This window comes from Lepisosteus platostomus, chromosome 4 (assembly GCF_059453375.1).
Source record: "Lepisosteus platostomus isolate fLepPlt1 chromosome 4, fLepPlt1.hap1, whole genome shotgun sequence".
In the NCBI taxonomy this organism is placed as follows: Eukaryota; Metazoa; Chordata; class Actinopteri; order Semionotiformes; family Lepisosteidae; genus Lepisosteus; species Lepisosteus platostomus.
Genome location: NC_142614.1, coordinates 1,725,264 through 1,753,113, shown reverse-complemented (window position 1 = coordinate 1,753,113; position 27,850 = coordinate 1,725,264). Strand labels below are relative to the sequence as shown.

Below are 27,850 nucleotides of genomic sequence, written 5' to 3'. Positions count from 1 at the left end.
TCAGGACCTCAGTTTTACGTCTCATCTGGAGGACGGCGCCTGTTTACAGTATAGTGTCCCCGTCACTATAGTGGGGCATTAAGACCCACATGGACCGGAGGGTGAGCGCCCCCTGCTGGGACTTTGGGGCTGCGAGGGTGAAACACCCCTTCTACCTTGCCCCAGTCCGTGTGTACTGTATCCTGGGGTTGGACTGGTTGCAGCAGGTGGGTGGCTGCCTTGACTTGGGCGTGAGGGACGGGGTGCTGCGCCGGGGGTGGCGGGTACCCTCCAGCGGCGAGGTCAGGTGGCAGTTTGTGGTGTCGCAGTCGCTCCCTGGGGCAGTTCTCCAAGCGGTGCACGGCCAGCCGGAGGCCGCCAAGCAGTGACCTCGTCGCTGGAGGGCACCTGCCACCCCCGGCGCAGCACCCCGTCCCTCGCCTCCAAGGCCTCCCACAGTGCACAGAGTGCCTTACAGACCGGGTAGGGGCAAGCTTATCTCACCATACTGGGAGTCAGCTCTGGCACGCTCGCCCCGACACCTGCGGCTCCGGCAGGCCCAGGCGACGCACGCCGCTGCCACCTCCGCTTCCCGCTCCGGTCATCCCACACACCCCGGACACCTCCCGCCCTGCCTACCGCGAGACTGATTCATTCCCCCTGCCCCACCAACTCTCGCTGGCCCAAGTCAAGGCAACCACCCACCTGCTGCCCCTCCGTTGGTGCCCACTGGTCTCCTCGAATACGGCATCAGCCTGCTCAGCCAGAGCCAGGGCCTGCTCCAGGAGGACCAGCGCGACCAGCATCACGTGGCGCTGCACCTCAGTCGGCGCCAGGGCCCAGAGGAACGCCTGGAGCGTAGGGTAACCCTGGCGGGCTAAGTAGGCCACGTCTGCGGCTGTTACCTTCACTGTTACCTGGATACCTCTTTATTTAGAACTCACTCTTCCCCCTGCCTGTCTGGCTTCTTTTAATCCTTCTGTGCCCGGTTTGCAGCGGGTAAGATATTTTTCGAAGAAAAAAAGAGAAATTTCACCAGAGCCCCTTCTCGTGTCTAATTTTTAGTTTAGAAGGATTCAAGCAGGATTTTGGATGAAAGGCAGCGATCTTAATCAAGCCCAAATCATAATTGAACCCATTCAGAGCCTACATTACATTTTAGCGTTTCATTCTGAGCAGAAGACCCTCACACCTGAAGAAGGCTTGCGTTTTCTCCTCTTTTAAGCATGTGTACAATGCTGTAATACAATTTAAAATAATTAAAAGTTTAAACAGTATCAACTAAACTCCATTAATATAAGTATCGAGTGGTATTAAATAAATACAGCTTTTTAGTATAGATTACACTTTTCTAAAATGATTACTAATCTAATCTTTCCACGTTTGATCCCAAAATACCAAGAAAAATAAATCTAAATGGGGAGAAAGCTATGCTGAAAGTGTATTAATATACTTAGAAGACAAAGATAACAATTTATGTTGCATTTGTCTGATTGTGAATAAAAAAATACATTTAATGAACTGCTCTCAGTGACAGCTGACAATCCTCCATACACTCAAGTGAAAAATTAGTAATGCCAATGTAAACGTCGTATTTACAATTTGTTGATAATCCCAGTTTATCCTCTTTATCATAAACAAAATCCACCTCAATTTTCAACTTAAAGCATTACACAAAACTGTTAACACAAGACTGTTAGCTGGCTACAAGAAACATTTCTAGGCTGTGATTTCTGCCAAAGGGGGTAATACTAAGTACTTACTGATAGGGTGCTCAAACTTTTGCACATATGCCATATTTACGGTTTTATTTTTTCAATCTGTTGAATTCAGCAAATAAATAGTAACTGTGGATTAAAATTTGTCAAGTTTAAGTTTGTTCGCTGCAGAGGTTGTGTTAAATTCTTTTTACTTGGAAAATACACTTAACATGTAATTTGGCCTGGGGTGCCCAAACTTTTGCATACAGCTGTACATGCTCCACTCAGCCAATAACTGTTTATAATGATAAACTGCAGGTTTTGTTAAAGAACTAAAAAATGTTCCTTCACATACCATTATTGCATCATGGGTGTAAGGAGGTGAGCAGGATCAGTCTATGGCCAGTGTGCATCGGTGAGAGTTTAATATATCCTTCGTAGCATTAAGATTAATTCAAATCACAAAAAGCCTCAAAGTACAGCTGCCTGTCATTATTAAAGAAGTAGTCATGGCACAAAGATAATTCCACAAGGAATGACACCCAAGAATTAGATGTGTTTGAGGATATCTGTCATGACATTTGGCTTAAACTGCTTGGATATAGAATGAGGAAGCCAGGACCACCATGCAAAGAGAGGATTTAACCTATGGGAGATGCACAGGTCAGGGTATGGGATGGAGAAGGGATGTGGGAGGCAAAATGCAAAAAGGAGATTGTTATACGATACATATAACTGAGCAACAGTGTCAGAAATGAGTATGATTTAGAACAGCTGGGACAAAAGGTCTGGGAAAATGTATGAATCGGCTTTACTCTATTTAGTCGTATATTTAGGCATACTGTGTATTCTTGGAAGAATGAAGTAGTTACTTCAGTCTTGCATGACTAGGTGTGTTGGAAAGGAAGATTCAGCTCATGGTTCTGATCCAAAACTTCATCAGTTATGTGCATAACTGATCTTCTGGTATGGTAACCAGGGTTCAAAGAAAGATGGACAAACCTGGCAACACTTATACATTATTCAGTCTGGCCAATAAGGAATAATCAGTAAAGAATAAAGAGCTTGTGAACCATACACAAGACAAATGCACTAAAGCTTCAATGTGTGTAAAATGTAGACCAGCCAGATTCCAGCTGTTTTCCTTTCAGTTTTACAAAAACAAATCAGAGAGCATATCAAATTTAAGAATTAAACTGCTTTATTCCTCTAATCTGAACCAAGAATCCGGCAAGTTCATTTTTCGACTTAATACTGTGCTCTAGGCAAATCCAGCAATTTTGGATTTTTGATGGGTGGTGTTTGTCCTGTTGCCAGTGTTCTACTACAGACCCCACAGAGGATCCACTATAATGCTCTGATCTGCGCTTGCAGTGAAGTGCATGAAGGTTCTTGCTATTTTCTCCAGAATGATATCAAGGAGGTTATTGTGCTGAAAAGTAGCATGAATCCAGTGATTCCTTTTTCACGTCCTTGATGAAGGACAGCCAAGAAAATCATTAATTCTGTGTGTGACACAGGCTTAATCGCTGGGCTGCCCATTTCTAGATTATTTCCAGTTAATGTACTGTATGTATGTGGCAGTAGAGAAAGATACAACCTTATTGGTTTTTGAGAAAAGACCATGACCATGGTTGAACAATTAAGCTAAAGACACCAGGAGGATAGCCTGTTCCTGCAGTGTTGTGCCCACAGCCAGCTTGCGTCAGTCACATTCCACAGGGGAACTTGCAGCTTTGATATATCCACTCCACTGACCACAAAGCCCTTTGGTATGAGCAGCAGACAGGACACACAGGCATTGATTATCTGTTTGTTTTTTGAGCTAAGTAACACTCTTACAGACTGGCTTACAGCACAACAGAGTTGAGAAGAGGAGGGTGCTCTCCATCTCTCAAAGAAAAATGCTAAGAAAACAAACAGCGCAGTGATGGCATTTACACATGGCTGTATGGGCCAGAGCTTTTTTGCTTTGTTTTTAATGTACTGTATGTGACTAATAAAGTCCTTATGTACCCACATTTCTAAAATCCCCTGCAGTTGTGCTCTTATGACATAGCTGTGTAGGTTCTGTGCATCTAATGAGGCTCAGACAGCTACGGAATCGGAGCGGTTTCATTCTCCATAGCTTTTTGCCTGATTTGGTAGACAAGGGCGCACAAAGCAGAACTAAGCAGCTCTTATTCAGCACGGACTGGAAGCAGGTTAGGATGCAGAGCACTTAGGAAGTGTGCCAGCTGTCACTCACCTCGTTCCCAATGATGTCAATCTTGTGCTGCACCTGTGGCACCCATTGTCTGATGATGGCAAACAGCTCGGGGATCGTGGTCCGGGGATCGTACAGGATTTCCTGGCAGGCCGGGTCATTCGGATCGAAGAAAGTAAAGGCTGAAGAAAGGAACCCCAGGGGAGGAGGTCAGAATTGGCTCAGAAGGATTTGGAACAAACTGTTGCAGTACACAGGGTCAGAGTCACATGATCAAGCAGTGAGCGTAGAGATTCTGTGGAAGCATGGTTTAGTTTACATTTAGGCAGGACCCAAGCATTGCTTGACAGAATAATTTGTTTTTATCACAATTTGTGAACACTGCACTGCATGCCATATGTGTTTATAAAGCCATGTGTGTTTGATTAACCATAATTTAATCATAATCTGATTTTTGTATGTATGGATAGTACAAAATAGCTGCTCCACTTTGTGGGTAGTCGTTTTTAATTATTGAATTTGATATCAGCGTAGTTGCTTATTTTATGTTTTTTGCCAAAAAATCCAAATGCACACATGATGTTGTGTGCATTTTCTGGTTTTACCCTAGTTGGTTTCTCAAGTATTTATTTTTCTTGTTGCAGAATGTGCTGTTTGCTCATTTCCGTGTTCTCTCCTTCCTAAAAGACCCAGAAGAGAGGCTGTGTTCTCCTGTAAAATGGCTGACAGAAGAGCAAATGAGCTAGAGGATGAGATCACAGTCAGATGTTTTTAGTCCATACAGTACATGTGTCCTTTTTGTTTATCATTTTCTTTTGTTGTTCAGTTGTATGTTTGCTGCTCCTGGGCTGCAGGAAGGTTTCAACCGATGCAAAAGGCACACGAGCCTGTCTGTGGCCGAAAACATAGTTCCCATTGCTAGAGGGGGTATATTTACAGCACAGAGGCATGCCATCACAATTCATCTTGCTGTAGAAGTCTTGGCCAAGTGGGAGGTGGATATTGCCCACTTTGAGATCAATACCCCTCTGCTGTCTGTCATAGTCTATTGAACAATCGAGCCCCTGATAAACCCAGTGTAGTGCAGACAGCAGCGACAGAGTAAATCATAACCAAGTGGAATTAAAAAACACATAAATAAAGACAGGCTGCTCCCAGCAGCTGTTGACTTCACTTATAGCTGATTCACAAAAGTTCCATTTATTCACACTAAGACATGAAAAGGCACATCAATACCTAGCCTGGCTTTTATAGCTCAGGTGCATCACATAAAGATTGTGCAATTTTGGATTGGATCCATAACAAAACATACGGGATAAAGACACCAGAATAACAGGGTTTTAAAAAAACAACTTATTTTTCCTCTTATCCCAAATATTGGCATCTGTATTGTAGTAGACCTGCTCCAGCCAGGGTGGATTAAGAAGGGAGGGTCGGAACTGCTCCTCAAGAACAGGCAGTTTAGCACAGTCAAAGAATGTGTTTGGGAGGTAGGAGGAAGCTAGAGCTCCAGGAGGACGCAGGAAGACCATGCAAACTTCACACAGGTGCCCACGCTCATAATGGCAGAAACACTTCGTAAATACTGCTCAGGATACCCCTTGAACTCTGCATACAAAATGATTCCTACATCATTTTTTTTTAAATGGTGGTGGCTCTGAGGCTGGTGTGGCTCTGTGGCTCAGGATCTGCCCCTCTAGCTGGAAGGTTGTTGGTTCAAATCCCGTGGTCGGCAGAGGAATCCTACTCTGTTGGGCCCCTGAGCAAGGCCCTTAACCCCAACTGCTCCAGGGGCGCTGTACAATGGCTGACCCTGCGCTCTGACCCCCAGCTTCTCTCCCTGTCTGTGTGTCTCATGGAGAGCAAGCTGGGGTCTGCGAAAAGATGAATTTCTAATACACAAAATTGTATATGGCCAATAAAGTGGTCTTAATCTTAAATTACACAACATACAAATAGCCAATACACTTCTTTGGTCTCTCCTGTGTGTATTCACAGCTTGATGGTTGTGAGCAGAACTGTGAAAAGACATGCAATTAGCTATTCCAAACTCGGTAGTTATAACAAAATATTTGTCAATTCTAAATCAATCAATCAATTCTAAATGTATTAATACCATGTGGACCCCTGTAGTCTAGCTGAAGCAAATTTAACATAAGAAACTGTGCATCATCTTTGATTTACCGACATACACAAGCAGGCCAACTTGTCTCCAACTAAATAGTCTTAAGAAAGAAACGTGTAGTTTACCGTAGTCTTTTGGAAGAGGAGCCGGAGCTGAGGGGTGGACCATGGGCCTTTTCCTTATCTCCGAAACGGGACTCTGAAACTCCAAGGTAGGTTGGGCATCCCCCACTTCGGCAGTGTCCTCCTTTGTCATCCTGGCAGAGTCCTCCCAGGCTGAGAAATACAAAACGATGTGAGAGACAAGTTGAGTGACATGGGGGCATGGCCGTCAGCATTGCTGTCTCACAGTTTCAGGGCCCTGGGTTCAGTCTGTCTGCGTGGAGTGTGTATGTTCTCCCTGGCCATAATGGTGTTCTGCAAGGTGCTCCAGTTACCTCCCCCAGCAAAGCTACACCTGCTAGGTTTCATAGCTGCCTTTGTTAAAGCCGAGCTGATACACTATTTTTATATTTCGGGGTTAGAAAGAATAAGCATTGATGAGGGCATTTCAAACCACAATAAAAGTAAATTGTACACAGTGACTTCTAAAACCTCCTATTTTCATTAAAAAATAAGATGAAATTTCCAGGTATGTGCAGCTCCACAATCTGCAATTCACAAGGCAACACACCTTCCGGTGATGTGGTGCGGCCCCTCTACATTGTAAAGATGCAGCCTTGTGAATACATCTCTTTTAATCCAATAGAAATATTGCTCTCGACTTCGAGACTGTTTTGCCAACAAATACTACTTGTTAAATCTGCATGCAGATCACATGGGAACATTTCTGCAGTGAAAGGTCTGCTACACAACCTGTACTTATTGGCTCATACAATGCATTCCATCATTACAGTGACTAGTGAGGAGGAAGGGCCTGCATTACATCACAGTTCATGGGAACTCCTTTGACAGGTTTGCGATAACATGGCGACTTTCCATACTTTCACAAAGTTCAAGGTTTTGTGCTTAATTGGAAATTTGTAATTTTTTTCTATACAGTCAATGACTTTCTTTTGTTACCAAGATTTAATAACCAGTCTGAGAAACTGGGACTGCAGTTGACGGACCCTCATGGCGGTCGGAAGGACGCGAGTCATGTGTTCGTCTCTCCTTGTACCCTGTACTCCTGGGAAGAGCCCTGTCTTGCTCGTGTCCAAACCAGGCAGAGCTGCATTCTAACAACCCGCTAAACATGTTGAAACATATAAACATAACACATTGTAGTTTCAGCATTATTTTTTCGTGATGAAATGGCGATGCGTTGATCTTAAAGTGATTGATACTCTACACCAGTGGTTCCCAATCCTGGTCCTGGTGACCCACACTCCTGCTGGTTTTTGTTCCATTCAGACCCTTAGTTACACAGTCAAACCTTTCATTGACTTAATAATAGTAAGATAGAGTTAAAGCTCTTAAACATGCTTGAGCTTTAACCATTTGTTTTGTAAGTGAAATTAATTTCCAAACTTGTGACTAGAGTATTATTCAAACAAAGCAACTTCCTAGATAAATTAAGGCTTCAGTGATCTAATGAAGGTGGGCTGGGATGAAAACCAGCAGGTGTGTGGGTCACCAGGACCAGGACTGGGAACTGCTGCTTAATATCAAGCAAAGGGCAAGGGAATAGAAATGCACCCTTTCTATTCATGTTTTTATGAATTTGATGATCACTGTATGCTATGCTGTGTTTTGTGGGGCAGAGAAACATGGTGCTTCTTGTATAACATTATGCCAGAAATAGGAGATACTGTCATCTGCTGAAGGAGCAGACCTGTCAAAATTATTCATACTAAAACGGATCTCACATATGCAGCATGTAAAATTACTTCTCAATGTGTTTGTTTAATTTATAGTTTTAAATCTATTACATTTTAATGTTAGTATGATGACATTTTCATAGTTGTTCAACTTCATCTTGTATTTATACAACTTTTATTTATACAAACTTCTGATTTAAGACTTATGGAGCATTAAGAATAGTGAAATGGTATGTTATGAGGTTGAGGGGAGCATGAATTTTCGTCTTATTTACTGTGAAGTCCAAGAGACCCATTTACAGTATAAAACAGAGAATTTACCTGAAGTACCTTGCTACCTGCCCTTAAATACAACTGAAATAGTTCAGAGGAACACAGGGGCCAAGGTTACAAGGGGACACTACCCTGGCCCATACCTCAAAACTAATTCTGTGCCAAACGTCAACAGTATGATAAAACAACAAGTAAAAATTGACTGACCCTACCAAAATCAGACATACTGTGTGTACAGTGCTTATCTTATTTTGAGTAGAGGGGTTCATTGATGTATTTACATAGCCAACACAGCAGTTGAGTTGCGCTGTCCTTCACATCCTTGTAGTGTTGCAGACTACAAAGTTCCCTGAGTCTACAGTAATTTGTTGTTTTAACCTGAACCACATCAGTTGCAGATTAGACAGGTTGGCTTTTGATTTCTGGCAGTCACTGATACACTGATTGTCTAACAAATATTTACATTTTCAGTGGTTTAGACTGACCTTGGTATTAAGACTAAGAAAGGAGAGACCGGGTCATGGTGTTCAACTGGGCAGTATGCTGCGCATAACCACAGGCTCAAAAGTACAAGAAAAATATTGTGGCATCATACAATAATCAAAACTCCCCAAACCTCTACAGCAGTCTGTTATTCCTGATTGGTTTTCACAAGGGCCAGTCTTTTGTGAGGATCAAAACAAAACGCAAGGCTCTGCGAATCTGTTGACATGATGCTGAAGTGATTTTGAGGAACACCAGGTACCATAGCTGTTGAAAAGCTCAGCACATGCTTGGCCCAAAAGCACAACATGCCCCAGGGAGCAGCTGTGCTTGTTTCCATCAGCACTTGATAACATTAGTATTTTTCACACTATGTATTAGTGTGAATGAATCATTTTTGCAGGGGAAGCCAAGTGTCTCTTTCCCATTTAGTCATGTTTCTTTGATAAAAGAGTGGAAAGGCAGAAATACAGCACCATCCTCCCCCCACCGGCTTTCCTCACTCCCCTACATTATTGTACAGTACAACGTACAGTAGTACTACCAAACAGGCCAGGTGGGCTGACTGGTCTTTTGAATCTGTGTAAACTGTAGCCTACGTTTCAAACTCCAACAGCTGTCTTGTGTTTGTTCCTTTACCCTACAAATGTGTTGTCTTTGTCAGTCACTTTTATTGATTTAATACTTTTTACGATCTAGAAGATCCACCTTTCCTTGAGAATGCTTGTTTTGATGCAACCTTTAAATTTACAGCTTTAAAGCTGTGCTTTGTGTTACAATATGATAGAGAATGGAATTCCCTATTTAGATACAACAAAGGCCTCAGCATTTTCATCAACTGTTTTTGACCTGTGATTTGCATATTGACCTGGCAGTGTTATGATATAGCATTGATCTTTTTCTCTGCAAGGAAGATGGCTGAGTTCATAAAAAGCTAATTTAAAGTGTGCAAAACCTGGCTGGGTCTTCTGTCTCTCTTAGCTAATTTAGTCACAAACTTGATACATCCACCTTTATGACTGGTCAGGCTTTCACCCGTATTTTGAAAAGACTATTTTAGACGTGATGTTCCGACCATCAGAGGGAAGAGAATCTCACTGGGGCAAAGGGAGGCACTACACTGAAATGCTGGAGGCACTCAGACCTGTCACGATCCTCATCCCTCTTCTTAAGGGTGCTCTGACCCTTTCATGTTTTAGTTTATTACGTGCACCTGTCCCCTGTTTGTCCGTCTTTATTTAAGCCTATAGCTCCCGCTATTCCTGACTCAGCATTGGGAGATGGACGCCCGGAAGCCCACCTACCGGCGGGTCCAGGAGAGACCCAACGGCACAGGCTTCATCACGGCATCCTGACCGTCTGGGTCCGGGGCTCGGAGCGCCTGGCCTCATTACCCTGGTTTTATTTCCCGTCCCTGTTCCGGATACCGTTCCAGGTTTTAACCTTGTTTGTCTCGTCTTGGATGGATCCCTGGTTCCTGGACTCTGGACTGCCCCCCGGATTTCCCCCTTGGACTGTCGGGATCAGTTTGCCTTTGCTACGCCCCCCGAGCACTGGATCACCACTGTCACGCCCCCCTGTCTGTCAACCCGTCTTGATCCTCTACATCTCTTCCCTGTTGTCCTTCTCCACTTACTTCCGGATTATACCGTCTGCATAGGGTCCTGAACTACGCTTCACGGGAGCCTGGACCGGCCTCCATACAACACCAAGAAACCGATGGACTCATACCAAGTTTCTGACGTCTTTGTGGCAGAAGTCCACAAGTCATGCATTAAAGAGAGATGATTCTAAATAAGGGATAACACAACCAAACTAATTTAACATTAGTTCAGGTGGGTAGCTGTGTAGGCTGCAAAGGAACAAGTAATAGGTTTATTCCATGCTGAAAAAAGAAGAAACCTATTACTTGTTAATTTACCATTATACCCATTATACACCATAAAATGTTCTGTCTACAGTAAAAATTTAAAGCAGTTAAATAGTACACTCCCAAAATTACTTGTTTATTCCATTTCACTAGGTGCAAGAGGGATAAATGAATTTGAAAAGTTGCGCTTGTGTGTAACAGTGCAAATGAAATGGGTAGGCAAGATCAATGAAGGGATTACACAAGCACTTGACAGTTTCTGCTTGGATTCGCTCCTTGTATGAAAAAGATCTGTACATATTTGTACTGTATATGTTACACATTGTACTGTTTTAATGTTGCCATTACTTGGTCATTGGGAATGAATCAATTGTTATTTTTCTACTCTTTTTACTTAAGCAGTCTTGTAAACCCCTTGGTTTCTCAATCTTTCAGTTACATCTGTTGTTTCTGGAATACTTTAGTCTTCTATAGTTTTGCAGAGAATCATTCACGCCATGTGTGTTGAGTTGGTAAAATTTTCTAGATGCATTATGTTCTTCTTTCCAAGAATGAATGTTTATTAACCTTCACAGTCATGCAAATGACGTTTATCAATCAGCGTTTTGCGCCCTATCAAAGAACATTTGAGATAGAAAATGCGGAAAGGCAATGTTAGCTGCACTACTCTAATGTCTTTTAAAAACAATATGCTAATATAGAATTATTGATTTACTAAAAATTATATTGCACGACATCAACAAACAACAAAACCCCGAACTCAGCGAGGTTAAATTGCAAATTAATTACAAATTATACGAGACCATTTTTCTTTCCATGCAGAATAAAGTTAGCTTGGCCTCTTCCTCAAAATGTAAAAATACGCACCTGTTTTTTCTTAAACGTCACATTCTTAAATCCCCACCTTGTGGGCGACTTTCGATCCCACGTAAACGTCAAAAATGTTTTAAAGGAGAAAGCACCTGACATCGGCTGTGTCAGCTAATGCAGATTGTAAAAAACATCCTTTACAATATGAACAAAATAGAGCAGTGTATTCGAGGGGTATTAGAGTACACTGTTTTACAGACTGAAACCAATTGATTGTCGCTGGAACAATCAAATCGCTGGAAAATATATATTTGCAGTGTACAAAACATCATCTGAAGCTGAAATGTTAAATTGGAAAACGGACACATTATCGTTAGTGCTTTAATGCTAAAAACTACACGTCGTTATTCACTATTTTATCAATATACGAGGCTCCGAAATCCCTCTAGAACACGTCACGTGATCGTTTAAGTATTTTTTTTTTAATTGAAACGGCTTTTTTCCCCGTCTGCATCGCGTATATTAATTCAGAAAAGACGGGTAAAGACGGGGTCTCCTCTGTCTGGCGTCTTTCACCAGATCCTGTGCATCTGCGCCTTCCGCTTCTCCATCGTCCTATTGTTCTGCCTCCGCGAGCGACACGGAGCAGGAGCATCCTCGCTCGCTGGGAAGCGCAGGAAGCCATCGCCCTGCCCTTTCTCCAGAACAGAAAACATTCCCGTGCAAAAGACGAGCCTGTTTGCAGTGCGTTTTATTTCACATCACGATAGCAGCCACGAACCAGTCAGTCATCGTGCGACATCTTTTATTTAAAAAAAAAACCAAACCTCTTCGAGACTTACCAAATGGCGAGCCCCTGTTGTTGTTGTTGTTGGTGTTGGTGGTTTTTCCTCTTCTCCTCTCGCAGCGGGAGCTGGTCCTGTGCCCGTGTGAGAAGGGGCGCTGATGCGCTGTGTAGATGCTGCTGCGCCCGTCGCCCGTCTCCTGTCTCCCCTTCCCCTCTCCGCCTGCGTCAGCCTGACTCACCCAGGGACCGCAGCGCGCTCCATTCACCGGCGCCTGCCACTCATCAGCGTCGCGGGCTGCACTTTCTAGAAGGAATCTCAGGCTGCTGGGGAGAGCAAGCGGGGCTCTTTCCTGGAAAAATCGCCTTAAAAAGCTACCCGCCCACAATCAAAAGCTGCAGTTTTAAATTAATTGAGCCCTCTTCTGGTTCAATTTTCTTCAGAGGTGCCAGGAGCTTAAGGGAATTAGCTTGGCAAGTTTAGATCAGTCACATTCAATGTTATTTTTTAAAAGACTTAACGGGATGATGAATGTTCGGTTAAGTGTATTGGATGACATTGTGACTTTAATCTCCACGGATTAAATATACCAAATTTGGCAGTAGTTGTATATCCTTTGAGTTTAATCACAGGTAATTAGTGAAAGTTAGGAGTGGTTTGTGTGGGTTGCTTACTGTAATATTGGGTACACCTTTGATATTATTTTTTTCCAAATTACCATGCTGAAAAGCAGCTCTAAAATTATCAAGCACTTTATTGTCTTCCTTTTTTTGTGGTTGCTTTGTCCTGCTGTTTATATAATGTCTGATTTCCAGACATCTGTTAAAATATTTTTTTCCATATTGCATTGTTGTGATTGATCTTCAAAGTTTTTCAAATGATCGTGCTTAATCATAGTACATATTGTCGTAATCCCTTTCGTAGCCCAAATCCTAAATCGAAAGCTATCCACCTTAATATTTTAACCTCTCTCTCCAAGTCGTAGGCTTTTATTATCTTAAGTCAAGTTTTAATTGGTAAAATTGCCCAGGGTATAGCTGTTTTATATATAGTTTCTACCAATGATCTATCTCCCAGGACCGTCTGTATTGGAAATTCACCTATAATCAAAGACTACATCTCCTTCCATTTTGCAGTACAATATCTATCACACCAGCAGATTAGTGTTCTAAGATGAGCTGCTTGGTAGTATGACTTTAGGCAAGGCTGGCCTAAACCACCTTTCTCCTTGGTCAGTTGTACCGTTTCTAATTTAATTCTTGGCTTCCTTTCATTCCAGATGAATCATGAATCATTGTATCCCATTCATTAAACTGCTCTGATGGGATTTCCAGAGGAAGAGACTGAAAAAGATATAATCGCGGTAGAATATTCATTTTATTAACTTCCACTCTAGATCTCTCTCCAGCCAGCCAGCTCATGTTTTATTTTACGTATTAAAGGGCTGAAATTTAAATTAAATCACCGATAATAAGTTTGTTGTAGCCGATACGGATATCGATAACCGACAATAAGTTTGTTGTAGCCGATACGGATACTGATAATTGGTAATTTTACTTTTTTGCATTTTAAAACAAGTTCACACTATAATCCACAGCTGGTGTGTAATGAGGGCAAGAAAACTAAAACCCTGTAAAGTTTAGCATACTCATCAGACTATTGTCAGAAGTCCATGTGTCCGTTGTGAAGCTAATGTCTCTGACGTCAGCTTCGATCAGGTTGTGTACAGTATGTGTGTGCAACAACATCATACAGGGCCGGCACGGCCTGGGAGAGTGTAACGGGGTTCCAAGCGCCCAATTAGTTGACGGAATCCTTGATCCTCCACAGTCGAGAAGGGCTGGTCATCAAGTGACAAACTCCATGATTTTGTCTGTGACTGCCCTAGCCCTCGCACTGTCCTTGGCAAATTTTCTGCAATTTTCAAATGTCTGTTGGACAGGCTGTCACGATCGCTACTGCTCCTCTTAAGGGTGCTCCAGCCCTTCCTTGTTTGGCCCCATTACCCGCACCTGTTCCTTATTCCAGCCCCTCTTCGGTTCCCCCTTAAAAGCCAGACGCAGACGTCATTCGAGTCTCTTCATTGAATTCTGTTTCGTGAGAGCCCAGGTCCTGCTGCGTCTGGCTCCGTTATGGTTTTAACTTTCTGTTCCTGATCCCCCCTGCTGGTCCCGATGCGGTTCCTGGTTTTTAATCCCCTGGATGAATCGCCTGGCCATGGATTTAAGCTTTTGTTTTGGTTTCCTGTTTGGATTTCGTCTGGGATTGTTTGCCCCAGACTCACTTCCCCTGGACACCTGCACACCTAGGACATGTCCCCTGTCTCCATTCCCGTCTCCTGCATGACTTTTCTCCCGGTGTTTTCTCACTATTCCGGATTGTGTCGTCTGCATAGGGCCTGGAAAGAACTGTTCATGACACAGGCATCGCTGCACTTGCTACTGCTTTCGTTCTCTTGCTAATGCTAGCTGCCTCATCTTCTTTCAATAAATCACTGGAATGATGAGTTTCCCGAAAACGTTGAATCTTAGAGACTAACGACCACTTTTACGATGTACATACGTAACGTATGTGCTACTTTTTCGTGCGTTTCCCAAAACCCCTCTTAATCGATCATTTTACGAGCGAGTATAAAGTACTTCTTTGTTAGCCCCGCCCCTGAAGTCGCTTAGCAAAAAGCATCACAAGTTGATTGAAAAACAATCGATTGACAATACTTCCATTATATGGTGTCGGTTTTGGTCCTTCAGTGGGATGAAATAAAGTTGTGAAAAGGAATATGAAGTAAACATGACATCATAATTTAACAACCATTTAAGCGAAAGCATATAGATAGGCACAAAATGGGACACTTATTGTTTCTAAGAGAAAAGAAAATAAATGAGATGCCGTAAAAGAAAACCAAGTTTAACTGCGTGGACAGTGTATGCGTCCTGTACGACGTCTTTGATTTAAAGCAAGATTGTTTTGGCGCGTTGCCGTTGTTAAGAATCACAGTGTTTCATGAGAAAATACTGTTGTTATTTATAGTTGTTGGGTGTATTGGAACTCCATTTGAATTGGTCTTATTAACATGACATCTGGAAAAATTAACTACTAAGCTTGGCATGTGTCACTCAACAAATAAAGGACCTATAATCAAATTTAAAAACAAGTAGGTCTAAGCTTTGCTGTCAACAATCACGACAGAACATAAAACGGTATTCAAACTTTGAATATTGTATCGACCGCGGGTTTCGGTATGGAATGGAGTAGGCATGGGACTCAGGGAATGGGGCTGAACAACACATTTATTAACTCAAATCGGGAAAGGTACACACACAGGTACAGGGGTTACAGTGCTGCACCTACACTAACACACACAAACACGAAGGGAAGAGACTGTATCCCAGCCTCCGTCCCACTATATAGTCCGGTAGTCCCCAGGTGCTGTTCTCAGCCCGCCTTGTGTGCACATGGCTAAAGCGCCCTGCATGGCCCTACATTATAAATACATGTTCGGCCCAATGATTTAACTTACATAATGCATTGCTGCATTTCATCATGAAAATCATATCTAGTCAAGTATAAAACTTAGCATTTTTTATTTTTTTAATTAAGTGTATTGTAACGGATTGGGGTTCTCTGGGCATGTGCTTTCGCCGCTCCCATACAAATACAAGTAGAGGAGAAAATACAGATAAAAGAAAACATAAACAGAATAAAAAACAATTAACTGCCAGTGGTAATGAGGTAAATATTTATGTAACCAAGTTATATTTTTACATATCAAATGTTTTCCTTGCTTTGGCATTTTTCACATTCTTTATGGAATTTAAATAAAATTTATACCCCACCTCAAAAGTACTAAAAGAGGGAGTATTATCAAAACATTTGACTTATGAATATGAAATTTACCCAAGATGACTAATACATTTATTACTGTATAAATGTTCTTTTTTCAAATTACCTCTTATATAGTACAACAAAATATAAAAATCCTTAATATAAAATCTTAGTATTCTAAATTTCCAGAGAATTGTTATGACGTGAATTGAATGTGCTCTGTCTGGCGATCTTTTTGGTGGGTTTTGGGATGGGTTTTGGGAAACACTCGTAAGTTTACGATAGATCTTAAGATCAGGTTTACGACGTTCTTACCATTATGATGCTTTCGGGAAACATCCCTATTCAGTTGACTCCCATATACTTTAACACATTAAAGGCTCACGCTCCGTTTATATAACTATTGCTTAAGTTCTGTTCTCTTTACTCCCTAGGATATCTTAAAATTCACAGCTAATAATAATGATTGACATTAAATGTTATTATTAGTAAATTACACTTCTGTTAATACACACTTATTATTCAACTTCATTATTAATAAATATGAGATATAAAAATGTGGTATGAGTGTTAAGCAATTTGAGTTAAATATTGCAATAATTTTCTAAGCGACGGATGTATAAATGCAATTTGTAGTGACGATATTAGTTCCATGACATTCGGGAGCCTTCTAGTGCTTCTAATTACGGTACTTAGTCGCTTAAAGTTTAAACCATTTGAAGAGGTGGTTTAACTTAGTCCGCTACTTTAGTCATCTCTAGAGGGCAGCAGCTTTGTGTTCGTTGCAATTGAGAACAGAGAGGGGTGAGTTTCAGGAAAGCATCGTAGTGTTAAGAACATCGTAAACTTAAGATCTATCGTTAACTTACGAGTGTTTCCCAAAACCCATCTTTACTAAAGTAGCATGTTAAATCCTTCGTAATCTACGTCTTCCCTGACCCACTCGTTAATCACTAACCTTTGCGCCAGAGATCGCCAGACAGAGCACATTCAATTCACGTCATGACAATTCTCTGGAAATTTAGAATACTAAGATTTTATATTAAGGATTTTGATATTTTGTTGTACTATGTAAGAGGAATTTTGTAAAAAGTACATTTATTTATACAGTAATACATTTATTAGTCATCCTGGGTTAATTTCATATTCATAAGTCAAAAGGTCCAATAATACTCCCTCTTTTAGTACTTTTGAGGTGGAGTTTACATTTTATTTAAATTTCAGTTGTGAAAATGTTCTGATGCACAGTCCCCTGCAGTTCGGGCTAATTAGTACAACAACAACGCCGAGCCCTGGGAACCGGGTTAAGCTCAAATTCAACTGAACTCCAGCTTTGTTCCGCTTGTTTTTTCGCTGCAATTGAACTCAGAGCTGGAGATGATCTCCAGAAACTACCGTGCTAAACTGCAACCTGGTTTCGGTTTTGGTACTTTTGCTCTCATTCTGGTTTCGACTCTCGGTTCCCTAAGGATTACGGCTCTGGTCATTTGTACTTCAGCACCGGCTAGTTTACCTAGGGCTTTCTGACCTCGATTGTTCTTTCGACTACGCCTTTGGGAGTTTGCCCTGGTTTTCTGCATAGGGTCCTCACTACTAATTCCTAACACACTTCTTTACCCGAAGGGTTGTGGTTTTCTGGAACATGTTCGTGAAGCCGATACCCTGCCAGTGGGCAAAAGATGTAGAATATACGTCCATTAAACGCATAAATTAGACGTATAAAAGTGGTCCGTAATTCGTCTAGAATGAAATTCTAATAAACGTATATCTTTATACGTCAATTATACATTTATGATTATATGTTCATTATACATAAATGGTTCTATTATACGGTTCTATTATACGGATAAGTTTAGAGGACTATTATACATATATGGTTAAATTTGTAGCTGAAGTTTACTAGTTGTGTTTTTTATGATGATTAGCCACATGTTGATTACAATATTGTATATAATGTATAATTTGAGCTAGATATTTTTCAGGTGTGAACGATTGTATTATTCAGAATACATTTCTAAACCAAATCACTGGCTTGATTTACTAGTTTTTACACCTATAAAACCTATCTTTGATGTATAATAGACCTTTAAGTAACATGGCAATATATATGATGATTAATATTTTCTTGAATATAATCTAAAAATAGAACCATTAACTTTACTAAGCTTAAAGCTTAATCAATGTATTAAATTTAGCTTGCATCATAGTAATTGAGCAATAAAGTCTGTCCTAATTAAAGAGTACTGTTCCTGAAGCCGATACCCTGGCGTCTGTCCAGTAACAAGTATAGAAGGTATAACATAGAAATAATATAGGAAGGTATCTAAACAGCCTTGTGAGGAGAATTTCACATGCGAGACACGACCGTCGTGAGCTCTGACAGCGTGCCTCAGCTGCTGCTCACAGGTGTGTTCCAGTTTTGTTGTTTTTGCAGTTTGCTCATATTTCCCCCAGAGCTTAATTATTCCCTGTGTCACCTGAGAGCCTGCTACCAGGCGTGCCTCCCTCCCTGGCACAGTACATATCCACTTTCATTCTGTATACTGTGTTTCAAAATTCACAGACCTGCGCTGCCGCCAGTGCCTGCTATCAGCACACAGTGCAGTGCTGAGGTGTCACTGCAGCTGAAGAGAATGGAACTCTTCTCCTTCCTCGGGAGCAACATCCTCACTCTGCTGCTGAGTTTGTTGTTCCTTGCACTTCTCTGGAGGAGCCGCAGCAAGCAAAGCCAGCCGAGCAGGCTGCCCCCGGGGCCAGCTCCATGGCCCTTCGTGGGCAGCCTGCTGCATGTGGACCTGAAGCAGCCCTACAAGTCCTACCTTAAGGTGAGTGGCCACTGCTGGAGCACACAGCACACACAGGAGGCTCTGACAGACCGTGGGCAGAACCTGGGGGTGTTTACACCTTGATTGTCAAAAGGCTTAGTTACTGTATAGCTTAAGATTTATGCTATTAAATGTTATATAAAGCTGCTGTTAATGCCTAACTTAAAACTTTACATTCCAAAACATCTAGCAAGCCGAAAAATTCTGTATGGTTGTTATATTACTATTTTACAATTTGCAGAACAGACTGTGGACTTTACTAGAGGGATTTGCATGTTTGTTTGTGAATCTGCTCCGTGTCCCCTGCATAGACTGTAGTCCCTGAATATATACTGTACCATGAGTCAAGTCACAGCTCTATAGATGGGTTTTTAATTCTATAAATGCACATTAGTAATGTTTTAGCTCTGCGTTTTGGAGGTTTGGTACTGATTGAGAATAAATACAACACATTTTTTCTCTTGTAGTAGAATTTAGTACAATTGTTAAGGAATGAGGGGTGGTTAGCATTGCTGCCTCACAGCACTGGGGTCCTGGGTTCAGTTGGGGATCTGGGGTGCTATCTGCATGCAGCTGCTTCTTTGAAAACAGGTCCTGGTGTGAGTGTCTGTGTGCCCTGCCATGGGGTCTCATCCAGAGTTTACCCTGCCTTGTGCCTGTTGGTAGGATGAAGCAGTTAGGAAATGTGTAGATTAGGTACTATAGGTAGGTTAGGTCCCCTTTTCAGGCCATAAAGGCCCATGGGGGAATGTGGGGCAATGCCTCCATTTTTCTTGGCCATCTGACGCTGGAGGTGATGTGGTCGGCATCACACTCCGGCCAGCCTGTTACCCCCAGAAGGATTAACACTCGGTACTCATTCAGCAGGCTGAGTGACCTGGGAGCCGTCTGGAAGGAATAAGAGCTCCATCGCTTGCCCCTACCTGGGATTGATCCCGGGACCTTCCGGTCAGGAGCCGGACACCCCTGCTGTCTGAGCTACCATGTCTCCTGTGTAGATGAATTACAGAATGAAAATCAACAAAAAAATGATGAAAGATATAAATGTAAATTTTAGGTGCAAAGCAGAATGATGGGTTCCTGTGTTGCATGTTAACACATTCAACTCACCATTCAAACATTTTACACCATTTTCTATACATGGATTGAAAGGAAATATGTTTAAATAAACTGTCTTGTTCAAGCTCCCCAAATTGTTCAGTATAATGCTGCTTTATATACTTTAATGTTTGCATCACAATGTAAAAGTGCGTTGTTGTAGCGTCAAATGGGTACTATACTGTTGAGAGCAGATGAATGGAAGTCATATTGTTCGGTATTGTATGTAAAGAGTTTAAATGCTATTGTCATTACTTTTTTATTGAGATACATTGTTATAAATAGATTATGGTGATTGTTTAAATAGTGAATTTCTCTAGAGTTGGTGGAGTTTCAGGGAAAGCTTTTATTAGTAAATACAGTACATTTAGACTTCACGGCCGAAACGTTGTGTTTTCTTTCTTCTCTTTTCAGCATGGAATAAACCTATTACTTGTTCCTTTGCAGCCTACACAAGCTGACACAGCTGCCCACCTGAACATTTAGACTTTAGACTTTTCAGACTGTCTTTTGCTTTAACCTGTAATAACACCAGAATGTGCAAATAAGGTGCCCTGAGCAAGGTGCTGTGACGGTGGTGGGTGGTGAGCGATTACAGAGGGGCAAAGCCGGAGTTTTCACACTGATGTCGTCTTCCTGTGGAACTGTTAAGAACTCAGTTAAAGAATTTTTGTCCTTGTACAACATAGGAATGAAACATCTGATAGCTTGGTTTAATATTTTTTTAATTGTTTTTTAAACTCAGACGTGTGTATAATTCGCAGCATTACAGTATTTCTCAGGTGTTTCCAAGATAATATCTCATGTAGCTGGTAAATGTGAAGAAACCACTTTCTGGTCACCGACTTGACACAGATTTTGGTGATGCAAAGCTTGTGCCAGCTGGCAGCCCCTGGGCTGCTGACCTGGGCTGCCATCACCAGAGTGAATGCTTCTATGTGACAACAAGAGGGACAGCAATGAAAATAGTTTTTATTATATAAAGATGAATATTTTATGAACTGCAAAATCCAAACTCTTTTTAATGCCCATATTCACAGTGGTCAGTCTTCTTTAGAGCAAAATCCCTGTTGGCCTTTCATGTCACTCTTAATTCATTCATTGGTAAAAATTCAGGGAGCACTCTTGAGTTTTCATCAATTTAGAAACATCCCCACTTTTGCTAGTGTGGCTCAGAGGACATTTACAAATCAAACGCCAAGGGGAGCTGTGTTAGGTTCCAGGAGCTTTTCTGGGTTTATTTAAAGGTTTTAGCACAATACTATAAAGCCAAATGCTTTTAAAAGATTATCTTAATACTTGCTTTCACTGTAAGTCTTTTAACAATTAACTTATAAACAAACACTACATTTTGGACTCCACTTAAAACTTTCACCATTTCAGTCTGCTCACACTCTAGTTACTTCCCAATGACCACTGCCACAAGGAGACACCATTTTTAATGAAGTAATCCCATAATTACATGTACCTTTAATGGAAATATAAACCTTTCCGTAACTGAGTGTAACTCATTTTAAAAGCGTCTATTTAGGTTTTTGGCGGCCTCTAGCGGACGACCATAGTCATTGCAGTCCTTCCATTGGACACCCTATTCTACACAGGGAACCCACCTTGTTCCAGCGTTTGTAAGACTTTAAGACTACAGTTAATGCTAGCTCTTAACGCTTTTTTTTTCAATTTCTGAACTTCTAAGTCTTAATTAATTCGCAAAAATGTTATTACTGTTACACAACTGAGATGAAACAATATCTACCAGGCAGTGTATCTGTGCTGTGCCTTACAATGTTTAGAACATATGTAAGTTAATTTGGAAAGATTCAAACGCAATTTGTGGGTTTAAAAATAAATTTTACCTTTATCCTCCACCTCACTGTCTGTGTATGTATTTGTATTGGAGTTGTAGTACGGAGTCTTCTCATGCTGGACCTAAAAAAGGCTGGTCATTTATGAATGACGTTTACAGAGACAGTAGACCCGCTGGTGCCGAAGGGCCGGTTCCCGTGGTGACGGCTTGTTTCTTCCCCCAGCTGAGCCAGCAGTACGGCCCGGTGTTCACAGTGTGGCTGGGCAGCAAGCCAGTGGTGGTGCTGTCCGGCTACAGGACCCTGAGGGACGCCTTCGTCAGTCAGGGCGAGGAGTTCAGTGGCCGAGCCAACTACCCTATACTACAGAAGGTGACGGACGGATATGGTGAGTCTCGGTTTTTGGCGGGGGCAACAACACTAGGAAAAAAATTCTCTTGATGCCGGATGAAAAGCTCACCAGGCCAAATGTATCCCAGAGTCTCTACTGTTAGTTGGTCACCTTGCCTTGGGTGGGCTACAGGGCTACTAACCAACAGTTCTGGTGTAATATTTTTATTGTCGAGGTGCCAGCAGTTTGGGCAGGAGCAATTGGAGTTAAATACATTGTGCAAGTTAAGTCTTTTTACTAGGCTTGGTGTTTTTCACAATTTCTACAGAGCAGCAGAAGAAATCTTTCATGAAGTTCTAAGTAAGATCATCGGAGAACCCCCAGCAGCAACACATGTCAGTCTTTGTGTCTCTGCTGTTCCAGGGCTGCTGGTGAGCAGTGGGGACAGATGGAAGGAGCTCAGAAGATTTTCCATCATGACGCTGAAAAACTTTGGGATGGGGCGGCGCAGCATTGAGGAGCGCATCCAAGAGGAAGCCAAGTGCCTTGTCGATGCCTTTGCAGAGCACGGGGGTATTTGGGTGACGTTTTTGTCATAAATTGACATGATAATCATAAGAACAGTTTTCTGTAAAAGCAGACGGTGCAGACAGCTTTGGTCTTCTTGTCTTCTTGTCTTCAGAGGTATTTTGCTTTCAGACATTCGCGCAACAGTTAAGGAAACTGAAAACGAACAGTTTCTGTTTCTAAACAAACAGCAGGATTCCAGGAGGTACAGAACCATGCTTCTGCACGTGTAAGATAGCAGTAATATGTGTAGTCTAAGAAGTCTTAATTCACAGTAAACGATTAAATGAATATCGGTCCATTGTCGAGATTCATTCTGTACAAAAACACGCCAAGGCAGCCTGGTGTACTCTTTGTATAGAATACATGATGACTTGCACTTAAAAATCCAGAACTACAGTAGCAAAGAAAACATTGCTTGGGTGCCAAATTATGATACACATTAATGTTGCTTTGTTCCTAAAACAACAGACTTCTAATACAAATATTTACTTCCATTTATATAGTGCCTTTTGTTCCAATGGATGGAAAAGCTCTTAGTATTTATACAATATAATGAATTAATTGCTGAGTTGAATTAAGGAGAAACTTGAAGTAAGCCAGACTGTCCAGCCCAGAGTGGGGATGGCCAAGGTACCGGGGTAATGCCCCTATTCTTTTGAACAGCACCCTGGGATCATTCATAGCCAAGCAATCTCTATCATGTCATCCGAAGGACAGAACCTTCTATAGTACAGTGTTTCTGTATACTAGTATTCCTTCTGGTCTCCCATCCCAGTGTTAACCATCGTTTTCATTTTCACTCTTAATAATGTTTATTCTGATCATGTTGAAATTCTCTCAATAACATGAGTTCATGTTTAGCTTATTTTAAATTAGGTGTTAACATTTTGACATTTAACATTTTGATAGTTGTCTCTGGACCATATTAAAGCTGTTCCAGTTACTTGCACAAAACTGACAGCAGATTTTGATTTGTATATAATTGATTTGACACCTCAAATCAGATTCAGATTTCAGATTTGACACCTGAAATGATATACCATTTCTTAGTCAAAACATGTATAGTATATTCTATCGAATAGCTATTCTCCTGTCGCACACAACCGTTAACAATTGTTCTTTACATACCAGAGTAATTCCATTTCTCGATTCTGACATTTCCCAAAATGCTCTGCAGCAGTGTCCTCTAAATGAACAAAACAAAATACATGGTAGGCTGTGGAGCGTTTTTTATATTCCAGAGCACATGAACTTTTCCGTCTGCGATAGCACTCAAAAGCAAGTCGCCACTAGATGGACAGAAAAAGTGAACAGAAAAAAGAAGCTTCTTGGGATGCTATTCAATAAAGATAAATATTATTCCCTACAATTCCCTGTAGTATTTTTAATTATGAAAGTTCCCAAAGCACTTTAAAAAACAGGACTGGATCCATTTCATCCACCACTGAAGTGCAGCCCCTCCTGCATGACATTCCTCTGGCGTTCTGTATAAACTGCCACCCTACACAGCAGAGCTAGTAGAGAGACTCATATTCACTTCCATCGATGCATTTTCTGTTTCATTCAGTTAAGGGTTGTGGGGGAACTGGGGCAAGCAACGGGTAAAAGCAGGGTGCACCCTGGGTAGGACACCGTGGGTAGTCCATTGCATGGCAGACATACAGTAAACATACACACATTCATACTGGGGCTACCTTTTCCAGAAGCCAATTAACTTACCAGTATGTCGTTGGACTGTGGGAGGAAACCAGAGCACCCAGAGGAAACCCACACGAACACAGTGATAACATACAAACTCTACAGAGATAGTACTGTACCTCAGGTCCCTCAGGTCCAGAATTGAACCCAGGGCCCCAGCGATGCAAGACAACAATGCTAGCCACCACACCGCTGTGCTATAATTATACTAGCTTCGTTTTCAAAAATAAAAATAATGTGTCAAACAATTGTTAAAATATTTTAGATGCATTTTAGATTTAAAGCAAACCTTTAAATCTAAGACAATGATAGTACTTTTTTATACCCCTTTTGAGTCTATTTAAGAAATTCGCCTACACAAAAAAAAAACAGAATGGAATTCAGTTCTCAGGAGAGTTATCATCACTTGTAGCTGTACAGGCAGAACACAAGAATTGTTGGAGACGAGAGGTAATTCAGCCTATCCAACACATTTGATAGTTAATTGATCCCGGGATCTTATTCAGCTGTTTCCTGAAAGAAACCCGGTATCTGCTTCAACAACATGGCTGGGTAGCTTGTTTCACACTCCCACAACTCTTCTGTAAAGAAGTGCCTCCTGCTCACAATTCAAAATGCACTTCCCTGTAGTTTCCTGTTGAGCCCTCTGTGAGTTCTGTGCCTTTGATGATTTTGAAGACTGTGATCAGATCTCCATGTAGACATCAGGTGTTTCAGCCTGTTGGTGTAGGACATCCCTTTTAGCCTGAGAATGTGTAATGTTCTTCGACGCCTCTCCTGTTTTTACAGATTCAGCTTTCAACCCTAAATTCCTGCTGTGCAACGCTGTATCCAATGTAGTTTGCTCCATTGTTTTTGGAAAGAGGTTCGACTACCATGACAGCCAGTTCAAGAGTCTTCTGAATGTCATTGACAACTATTTCACTTTCCTGAGCAGCTCCAGAGGGCAGGTACATTTGTCATCTGTCAAGCTGTCAGAAGCTCTTTTGCTTTTTCAGCAGCTTTCCACTGTTTCAATCTTTTTTTCCCATTATTCTACTGCTGTGCTATCACAAACGACAAACAGTATTTAATAAGAAAGGGAAACCAAAATACCTTTGTGTTCATAATAGAATATTATTATTAAATATTCATCAGAGACTTATCAGAGCAAGTAGCCCATATTAAATGTCAGTACATTTTAATATGACCAATTTGTTTTATTTTAAACTGCACTAAGACACATGTGAGGCCGACAGTAATATGTCATGAACTCATTTGTTATCTGAAGCTTGTCAGACCAGTTAGAAGGGATCCTCCATGGTCTTCTGTTTCATAAATGTAACTGCAGCCAATCCTTCTCCTTGGCAGCTGTACAACATGTTTCCCCGGGTCTTCGAACGCCTGCCAGGCCCTCATCACCTGGCGCTCGGGGGGGTCCGGAGGCTCAGAGAGCTCATCAGAGAGGAGGCCCTCCGTCGCCTCGGCGACCTGAACGCAGACGAGCCCCGAGACTACATAGAAGCCTTTCTGGTCAAGATGCAGGAGGTACAGTATTCCACACTGAAGCTCCAGAGTGGTGCAGCAAACAAATGAACTGTGAACTGAGGGGGGGTGCAGGAGGTGCAATGTGAAAAGAATGCCATTGGGAATGATTGTCATTCAAAACAACTGGAGAGAATGGCTTGGGACCTGTCATTCCTCCCAAACCAGTCAGGGATTCAGCCTTGACACTGGGGTAGATATCTCCATTTTGTGTTGAGAAAGTGTTTTGATTGTCCAGTTTGCTGGTAGGCACGTTTTCTAACCCTGATGGCTCAGGGTGATCCCACACCACAGAGCCACCCAGTATCATTGTGTGGTCCAGCTGGTGCTTACACGTCTGTTACAGGGAGGTGTAGTCATGGGGCATTCCCTGCTGGTGCTTGGGAATTCCTTTGGGAATGACTTGCTTCCTGTTCTCTGCAAGGAATCTGCTCCTCAGTTCTGCTCTGTGTGATCGTGTCGGATCTGATAGGGTGCTGCCTGAGTACCGGCAGAGTGCTTGTTATTTCTGTGCGGTGTGTCAGTGTTGTAGTCGTCTGCGGAAGTTTCTGTTCTCCGGTATAGAAGAGAATCCTTTCTGAACAAGGAGAATAGATCGTCCTTTAGATCAGCGCAAGTTTTATGTAGCCGGCTTGGGAACACATTCGATTCTAAGCTGAACACTGTCTGCGGGCACGTGGGGATCTTAAAGCACAGCCCTGATTAGCCTCCGGTGTGGTAGCTGCGCATTCCCACACGCCGTGGAGTAGGAGGGGTGTTCCACTGTCACATCTGTCTCAGAGAAGGGTTTGCTCTGCTGGTCTATGTGTGCCAGTGAATGCTGGATGCTGGGATTTGAGGACTGAATCTTGACAAAACTCCCTCTGTATGAACAATACAGGTCTGAGAAAGAGCTGCCACGCTATTGGATAGCTTCCATTCTAATTTTCCCCATGAGGTCTGCGAAGAGGAGGTTGGGGGGGGGGGGGTCATATAGATGACGTTAGGTTACTTGATCTTGCAACCTGTTTTCTCAATTTGTGTAACTTTGTTGAAAGCAATTAAATCTCATCAGTACAACATTAGTTCAAAACCAGAACATCACCACATGACCTGTTAAAGTGTAGGTCTTTAAGTGCAGTAGGGCTACACTGTTGAAGGTTTGGGCTGTAGTTACCAGTGCCATCTATTGATCGCTGCTGTAATGGTCTGTGCACTGAAAGGGCTGCGCTGTCACTGGTGATGTGGATCCCTCTGAAATGTTATGTAGCCTTGATGATATTCTTCTCTGGAGCCATATCAGTTGTTTGTGGTTGTGCAGAGACTGGGATACGCTTTAACTGTGTTTGTGTTTTTGTGGAAATACAGCTGCGTTACATTCCCCTTGTGGAAGCACGATGACATTGCTGCCAGAGGCCTTTTTCTCCCTTTTGAAATATATTTCATGATCATCCCCCTCTTCCTTTGTTTTTTTCTTTGTGAGCTCGTGTGCATTATTTTACTTCGTTAAGAATCTAATTATTTAACAGGAGAAGCACAATCCGAACTCTACATTTAACTATGACAACTTGACGAGCAGCGTGTGGAATCTGTTCTCTGCTGGGACTGAGACCACCTCCTCCACACTGAGACACACCCTTCTCCTCATGCAGAAGTATCCCAATGTTCAAGGTACCCTGCTCTGCTGATTGAGAATATTTTGTCAGAAAATTGGTTAATATTGCTAAAATCCTGAATTTCCTATCCATCTACTTTGGAATGTTGTTCAACTGAGCTGTGTCAATGTGCCATCTCACAGCAGGGAGTGAATTTTCTTCTAACTGCAATAGATGTATCATATTTACCTTTTTGCAATTGAGATTGACTGGTGTCATTGCTGATTTAAAATTAGCTCAAACGCAAAGGGACAGAGGGAACTTTGGAGTCATGCATTAATTTATTTAAATTTAAAACTTCAGCAACTTGGATGGGCACTTTATCCCGTACTCCCACAACTCTTTGTTTAAAAGGGCTTTAAAGTGTTCTATTAAAATGTATTTCAAGATCTTTTGAAAAGGACTACTGAATGCTTGAAATATCTTTGCCTGTTTCGTTACAATAAATAATACTAAAGCTGTATTCCAAATATTGCAGGCTTGAACCCCAGTCTCGCGAACATCCTATCTAATG

At 41.9% G+C, this 27,850-nt stretch overlaps 2 protein-coding genes across 5 annotated transcripts in view; one reads left to right on the top strand and one right to left on the bottom strand.

The window, feature by feature from the left end:
• The window catches only part of clip3 (CAP-GLY domain containing linker protein 3), a 34,760-nt gene extending 22,179 nt beyond the window's left edge, over positions 1-12,581 (bottom strand). For 2 of the 4 annotated variants that reach the window (XM_088627404.1, XM_088627405.1), the window contains exons 1-3: positions 12,087-12,581; positions 6,136-6,285; positions 3,928-4,067 (exon numbers count right to left, since the gene is read on the bottom strand). In XM_088627404.1, the coding sequence (XP_088483530.1) occupies positions 3,928-4,067; positions 6,136-6,265 (270 nt within the window). In that variant the 5' untranslated portion in view covers positions 6,266-6,285; positions 12,087-12,581. The remainder of the gene's footprint in view (positions 1-3,927; positions 4,068-6,135; positions 6,286-12,086) is intronic. The other 2 variants (XM_088627406.1, XM_088627407.1) reach the window with 2 other exon arrangements.
• The window catches only part of LOC148672071 (cytochrome P450 2M1-like), a 41,277-nt gene that overhangs the window by 11,331 nt on the left and 2,096 nt on the right, over positions 1-27,850 (top strand). The window contains exons 2-7 of the mRNA XM_088627408.1: positions 18,418-18,679; positions 21,805-21,967; positions 22,334-22,483; positions 24,968-25,128; positions 25,529-25,705; positions 27,211-27,352. Coding sequence (XP_088483534.1) covers positions 18,418-18,679; positions 21,805-21,967; positions 22,334-22,483; positions 24,968-25,128; positions 25,529-25,705; positions 27,211-27,352 — 1,055 coding nt within the window. The remainder of the gene's footprint in view (positions 1-18,417; positions 18,680-21,804; positions 21,968-22,333; positions 22,484-24,967; positions 25,129-25,528; positions 25,706-27,210; positions 27,353-27,850) is intronic.